At 45.8% G+C, this 7,847-nt stretch overlaps 1 protein-coding gene across 9 annotated transcripts in view; it reads right to left on the reverse strand.

Annotated features, from left to right (window-relative positions):
- Positions 1-7,415, reverse strand: part of TTC7B (tetratricopeptide repeat domain 7B) — a 149,804-nt gene extending 142,389 nt beyond the window's left edge. For 3 of the 9 annotated variants that reach the window (XM_078383727.1, XM_078383726.1, XM_072986567.2), the window contains exon 1: positions 7,181-7,275. Coding sequence is in view for 6 of the 9 variants with exons in the window: in XM_072986562.2 (XP_072842663.1) it covers positions 7,181-7,301 (121 nt within the window). In the remaining 3 variants the exon portion in view is untranslated. Of the gene's footprint in view, positions 1-7,180 lie in introns of all 9 variants that reach the window. The other 6 variants (XM_072986562.2, XM_072986570.2, XM_072986563.2 and 3 more) reach the window with 6 other exon arrangements.
- Positions 7,416-7,847: the final 432 nt, after the last annotated feature.

Consider the following 7,847-nt stretch of genomic DNA (forward strand, 5'->3'; position numbering starts at 1 on the left):
ATCTAGACAGAGACTTGGGAATGTTACTCCCAGTCAGAGCAAAGTGCACTGGACTGACAGAGTAATGGCCTGACCTACAGTAAGGCAGCTTCCTATACATAAAGCTTCAGAAAATGATCTTCTTTCTCTTAAAGCTTTAAAGAAAGCTGACAGGGAAAAATATATATGTGAAATGTGATGGTGGAGGAGAACTTTGTGGATACTCTGGATTGCCAGAAAGACAAACAGGTGGGTCTTCTAGATCAAATCAAGCTTGAACTATCTCTGGAGGCAAAAATGATGAAAATGAGGCTGTCCTACTCTGGGCACATCACAAGAAGGCAGGATTCTCTGGAAAAGACAACAATGTTGGGAAAGATGTGAGGCAACAGGAAAAGAGAAAGACCAAATATGAGATAAACTGACTCCATAAAGAAGGAAGAGGCTTGAGTCTGCAAGCAGCTAAGAAGGGCTGCTGAGGACAGGACATTTTGGAGATCGATCATCCACAGGGTTGCCATAAGTTGGACGGGAGGCAGGGGGCAGCGGATGCAGCTTTTGAAGCTTTTGGCTTGCAAGCTTTTGGCTTGTAAACATAGGTCCTCGTGATCTGTGAAGTTGGGAAATTGTTCTCTGTTTTGTCAGCAATCAGACTGACTGTGGGTGAGCTGTGGGCAAGCCCCAAGATCAATGCAGGAACTCTTGAAGTACTGGCAGTTTTCCCCTGTTGGAGATGCCAACAGGATTTGAGCCATTAAGGTTTTCACTAAAGTAGACAGGAATGGCATATGTATTACAATGTAACTCCTATGATTAATTCAGTAGGATGCCTTTTAAACCATAGTAAGAATTAGAGGTGAAGAGTTCTTGGTAATTCTTCACCTTCTTAAGTACTTCCATGGTGTCTTTTCTTCCTCCGAGGGCATAAATGTGGGGCATGCATAGAAAGAAACCTTTGAGGGGGAACCACTTTGGAGAGCAGTCTGGACCAGGGAAATCATGGACAAGAAAGGATTCTCTCTCTCTCTCTCTCTCTCTCTCTCTCTCTCTCTCTCTCTCTCTCTCTCTCTCTCACACACACACACACACACACACACACACACACACACACACACGTACAATCTCAACTGCCTCAGCAGTTTTGGAGAGGATCACCAGAATAAAATTACAGATGCAGACATTAATTTTATTTATCAGATTTCTACATTGGACTATCTAGTGGCATGCCACTACTTTGGGCTGTTTCCAACAATATCTAAAAGGCAACTCATGAAGAGGACAAGATGGCAGCCATGGACACATGAACAATAAACATAGAAAAATGAATAAAATCAGAAAAAGCAATTACAAAGGGAGGATGTCCTGAAATGCCTCTCTGAAAAGCAGGTGTTTATGTGTTTTCTAAATGTCAGGAGGGTAGGGTCACAGGTGGAGCAAAGAAGAAGCCACTACCAAGAAGGCCCGGCTCCTAGTCACAGGCTTCCTGGCCTCCCCCAGGGTGGCCACCCGCAGTATCAAAACTTGTGAAGTACAGTACAAGCAGTTTGTGTGGTAGATCTCAAGAAGAGACACTACAAACCATTCAGGGCTTTATATGTCAACATTAGTACAGTGGTGCCTCGCATAACGAGCGCCCCGTAGAGCGATTAAATCGCTTAACGAGGGGCTCTGGGCCATCGCTGGAGCATTCGCTCAGCGATGGCCCCTATGGAGGTTTTTCGCATTGCGATATTCGCTAAGCGATTCGCTTAGCGAATATCGCATAACGAAGCGGGGGAGAACAGCTGATCGGCGGTTCCAAAATGGCCGCCGGAAGGTCCCCGCCGCATTTTCGCGCCCTGCCCTCGCTTACTGAGGGTGCGAAAATGGCGGCGCTATGGAAGAAGTTCGCACAACGGTGAGTTTTCAAGCCATAGGAACGCATTGAACAAAGTTCAATGCGTTTCTATGGCTTTTTTATTTCCGCACAGCGATGTTTCCCATAGCGAGGGTTAATCCGGAACGGTACCTTGAATTTGGCACGGAAGCATACTGGCAGCCAGTGCAGATGAGTGAAAACTGGGGATATATGACAAGTAATCTGTTCTTTTCACGATCAGGCAGATGTGATTCAAATCAGTGCGAATAATCAGGGACATTGATGCAAATTGGGAGCAAGTTTATTATTTTCTCCCTTTGAGAGTTACAAGAGTGACTAACGCGTAAAGGAGATAATTATGTGGCCAACAACTTTTGTAGCCTGCTCAGACAAAATATGCCGAAGCACAGCTATAGTGTGGCTTTCACATTCTCTCATCCATGAGAACGGCAACAGGTTGTTTTCAATTTTAAGCTAAACATAGGTCCTCGTGATCTGTGAAGTTGGGAAATTGTGGTTTGTTTTCTAGACAGCAGGTGAGAGCAAACAAAGATCTGAAACTATCTGTAATTGAAACACATCAAGTTTTGATGACCTCTGGAACTGACACTAATTTAAACAGGAAACTGATTTTGTCCTGCTTCTCAGAGACACAAAGAGGGAGAGGGTGTGGACGCAAAGGAACCCAAGACTTGCCACAGCTCATCCTCATGTGTTCTTTTTTGTATCAGAACTAGGCCTAATCCTTTCACATATGCCCAGCACATTCAACAGAATTTCCCCTTTACATTCTAATTCTTTAAATGTTTTTCATATTAAAATTATGCCCTCCATGCTAATTGTTCAAGGAACAGAACCAGATAGAGTTTTATGCTTATAACAATTCAGGTGAATTAGGTTGAAAGGGCAGGTTTAGGAGAGCAGAGGAGGCTACAAGAAATCGAGGATGAATGAAAGGTACCTCTTGTCATCTCCGGTTGTGAGAGCATCCCGGAAGCAGGACTCTTCTGAAGTAATGCAAAACAACAAAACATTCATGATCCTGTCCATTACCTTCTTTTAAGCCTGAGCTAGCACTGTTTGGTGGGGGTGGCTGGGTTTTTTTGTTTTGGAGGGGTGAGCATTGTATGTACTTTCAAAAGAATGTAGAGCACGCCAGTCATGCTTCTTTTAACCCTTCTTTCTAACGGACAGTGCGCACGTTATCTTTTTTTAATCACACCACATTTCCATTACTATTGTACTATCGTTCCCTTTCCTCCCAATCATGAGTAGAGAAGGCTAATTAAAAGAATGCCTAGAGGAATATAATGCATAAACAGAGAGCAGTACTGACATACCATAGAGTGCTTTGCTACAGAACAAATGTGGTGCCTCAAATACCCTCTAAAATGCTAAATCCCTTCAAGCCACTGGCATAAGAATCAAGGGCGGTAGAAAAATCCTTGAAACATCACTGCAAACATTGAGGGTTTGGAATTCTTAACTGAACCAAACAAAGCTTATAGCTGGATTCACACAATAATGGAAAATGCTGTGGGCTAAACCGCAGAAGCCTGTGCTGCAGGGTCAGAAGACCAAGCAGTCATAAGATCGAATCCACGCAACGGAATGAGCACCCGTCGCTTGTCCCAGCTCCCGCCAACCTAGCGGTTCGAAAGCATGCAAATGCGAGTAGATAAATAGGGACCACTTCGGTGGGAAGGTAAACAGCGTTCCGTGTCTAAATCACACTGGCCATGTGACCACGGAAAGATTGTCTTCGGACAAACGCTGGCTCTATGGCTTGAAGAGCGGGATGAGCGCCGCCCCCTAAAGTCGGACACGACTGGACAAAAATTGGGGAACCTTTACCTTTACCTTTTCATATACACTCTATTGATACATCTGGTGCTTGTGTCCTGAAACAATTGTCAAATAATTAAGTGCAAGAAGTAAAGAAGAGATCCTGCCTATGGGAGAAGTGTAGTGGCATATGTACACAACAATGCACTAGGATTTGTGGTAAAAATTACTATAACTCAGAGGAAATCACATTAAGACCTCTTTCTCCCTCCAGTTTTTCAACTATTTCTATAGAACTGTTCCCTCTGCAGAGGTACTCGAGCCCTATATTCAATATAAAATTTGCACTACCACTAAGAGCACACCTACAGCTGCAAATTGGAAAAAAAATATGATTTTTTCTGTTTTTTCCATCTTATAGAATTCTTTAATTGTGTAAAAATTCCTTTTTATTTATATATTGTTCTCGTATTTTGTATTTTGTGTTGTAAGCCGCCTAGAGTGGTCTTAATGACCAGATAGGCGGGGTATAAATGGAATAAATAAATAAAATAAATAAATTGAAATATTTCAACCATAATCACTATACTTCTTCCCTTGTGGTAAAAGAACATGTGTGTTCATATACAGATGTGAATATGTGTTCGCATGAACTAGAAATGTGACAAAAAAATTACCAGAACCCTTTTAATGCTCAAAACAAGCTTTCACCATGCAATAATGCAGCCCACTGAAAACCGTCAAGCTGCTCTGAGAAATCCTGCCTCCAACATGAAAGAAAGGACACCAAAGTCTTGTTCAATAGATATGTAGCTGGAGCATCAACTGTGGATGCTACAATTAGTGCCAGCCACATATCTGACTGGATCACCCTATCATACAACCAGGCATGTAACCATGTCTACTCAGCACCTTGTCAGATTGCCAGGACATCTTCTGCAAGTGGAGCTCTGCACATAGAAATGCAGAATGGGATACTGGACTGAGAGAGGGCTTTATGTGTCAACATTAGTACCCTTGTAAATCCAAGTACACACACGTGACAAGCATAAAAGGACTGCCTAGTTGTCTCCAAAAATGCAAACCACACACCCTGTGCTCCTACTTTTTAATAACCCATAAAAGAGCTAAAAATGGGCATGTGATTTTCTGACTTTTTTCACTACAGTTGTGAGAATTCACCAGGAATTCTCTCAGCAAGAATCCTGGCCGCTGTAGTCAAAAAAATCCAAGTTCTCAGAGGAGTTTCATCACACATAACTATAGTCCAGTCAATCCTTCTCTATAGCAATCACCATCAACCTAAAGAGGAAGAAAGTGGGTAGGACTGGCTAAGCTTTATGGGAAGTACACAGGATTGGGAGGCTAGTAGCCTCTCTGCTCAACAGATTCTGTACAGGGTGCCTCTGAAAAGAACTACAAGGCCCCTCATCCCTTACAGCTCCCATGGATCTTAACATATGCCACCTCAGCTTCATCCTCTTCAAGCAAGCTTACTTTTATGAAGCTTGATACTATAACCTGCCATTCCTTTTAGTCTGATGAAGCAGACTATAACCCAAAACAAATTAAACTGAGGGCACCACAATACTTTTTTAATACATGTTAAAACAGACTAACATAGCTACCTCTCTGAAAATGTAAAGTAAATATTTCTACTAAAAATGTTCCTATTCCAAGATTCAACCATTTGTGTGTTTATATTACACAAATTCAGTTGTATGTGAATTTCAATATTATTGATAACTATATACCTTCTTATAGTGTGAAAAACACAGACAAGAGAGTAAGTAAAGCTGTACTTGGTCTTGCACAAGACGCCCAAGACTAGTGGCTTTTAATCATTGGCCTGCCATGTTTTGGACTTCAGCTCCCACAATCTCTGGTTGTTAGTCATGCTGTTTTGGGGGCCTGGCAGTCTAATTTGGGGCCCAAAGATTGAGAACCACTGCTCTTAGCAACACCTTATCTGGAATGAGTTGCCTGATTCCACTTTGAGGATCCAGAGTGCCATCTGGACTAGCATTCAGCCCACGTGTAGTTTGCAATCTTCAAATGCATATCTGACAAACTCTCCCTCTGGAAATGCTCTAAAATGCATACATCTGAAAGAAATTTTACCTGAACAGACTGGGACAGAACAGTACGTTCTAAAAATATGTACTTGGTCTACAATGACTCTGTCAAAAAAAACAGCTGAAACTTCATCCTGTGATGTGTAACCATTTCCTTTTGGTGAAATGGAGATGAGTACACACTTTTCCTTTGTATTGTGTTCACGTGCTAGGTCTGAACACCAGTATTAGGCATAAGTACCAAGCCCAAGTCCTAAATCCATTAAGTTCTACAAGCACACGTACTTTCCTTACCCTGCTGCTTATCTCGTAATTACATGCCCCCATTAAAGAGAGTTTATGCTGCTTCCTATCAACAACTTAATGCTAGGAAGAGGGTCATGGGGCCTTCTTGAAAGTCTTTTTCCTAGAGTGCTGGACAATATGTATAGCCACCAGTTCTGGTTATTCAGTGGTGAGAGAGAGCTCTGCAGAGGGATTCTCTCTTACTCCAGGAGAAGCTAAGCCCTAGCACTTGACAGACACCCTTGAGGTCTTGATCAGATTTAATTCCCCTACACACACATTATTTCAGCATCCTTATCCATGCTAGGAACAGACAAAACATCTTATGCAGAACTGCTGTCTTCATGCACATGCAATGAAATAGTTTACTGAGTGGTCGTTTTGACCAGATAGGCGGGGTACAAATAGAATCAATAAATAAATAATAAACAAACAAACAAACAAATACTAGCGAACTTGATGGTGAAAACCACTCTTGTTTCATCACCCACATTGCCCAGCAGAGCAACAGCTTAACCCTATGACTTCCCCACCCCCCTAAAATACTGTTATCAAGAGTCAGCCCCGGCTATAAGAAATGCTGGTAAACATGAGAGCGAGCCAACCTATGAGGATCTGGCCCGTCTTGCACCACTCAGGGGGTACAGCACACACCTGGGTTCAGGTAACACAGGTGGCCTCCGGAAACAGATTGCTGACACGGAAGGGGGCTCTGCGACCTCCCAACTTAACCCGTTAACGCCCAAGTTCCTCACGAGCAGGCGTGAGGGGAAGGCGGCTTTACAGACAACACATTCCCCTGATCTGAAATTCCTTCTTCATCCCTTGACACTCGGTTCTGAGGAGGCGCCCGGCTGCGGCTTTTAATCGCTGAGGAACCGGATGGAGGGGGGGGGACATTCTGCACATGCCCAGAGGCACCCCCTGTTTGATGAGGTTTGACTCGTAGGTAAACAACCACCAACCGCGCGAACTCCTGGTAGTCAAGAGGCTTCGGGGTTCGGCTCGTCCCCCCCCCCCCTCTGCCTCCACCGGCCGGCCGCCTTACCGGCATCCGCCTCCGCCCCCCCCCCCGAGGCACCTGCGACCAAAAGCCGTCGTCCGCTTTGCCCCGAGAGGGGAGCATCCGCTTCCCGCCCCCTGGCGTCCCGTCCTCCCCCCTCCCCCCCACTATCCCACCTCACCCGGCGGGCCGCACCGTTAGCGATGAGCTTGGCCGAGAGCTGCTTGACGAGCTCGGGGATCCGCTCCCACTGGCACTCGGAACGGCACCGCTCGATCTCGATCTCTAGCCGCGACCCCCCTTTCTTGGTGGCCATGGCGAGGGAGGGAGGCGAGAGACCCCGCCGGGAGCACTTCCCCCCCCCTGGCGATGGCAGGGGCGCGGCAGCAACAGGAGCAGCGGGCGCCTTTTTCGGCGACGGAACGAGCCGGGCTGCGGCCCCGGAACGGGAACCGGAGGGGCTGCCGAGCGCCGCTACCTGCAGCGCCACCTGCCGGCTGTCGGCGGAAGCGAGGCGGGGGCGGGGCCGGAATGAGCCGGCGGAGGAAAAAGAGAACGGAGGGAAAGAGCGGCTCCCGAGGGCTCTTTGGGCGGGAAAGCGACCGAGACGGGGGGCAGAGCCAGGCCGGAGGGCGTCGGGGCTCTCCCTGATGCAGCGCTCGTTTCCTTTTAGAAGGCTTTCAGACGAACGGGATGTGGCGTTGGTGAAATACGGACGAGTTCTGTGGAACAAGCCGGCCAGCCATGCCGTCAAGAAATAAACGGAAACTCCTTGGTGTCCTAGTTATTAATTACTTCAGTGATTCTTTCCTAGCAGGAGTAATCTGTGGCACATCATTGTCTGGCATCATTTCAGAGGACG

The sequence above is a fragment of the Pogona vitticeps genome, chromosome 1 (genome assembly GCF_051106095.1).
Source record: "Pogona vitticeps strain Pit_001003342236 chromosome 1, PviZW2.1, whole genome shotgun sequence".
NCBI lineage: Eukaryota > Metazoa > Chordata > Lepidosauria > Squamata > Agamidae > Pogona > Pogona vitticeps.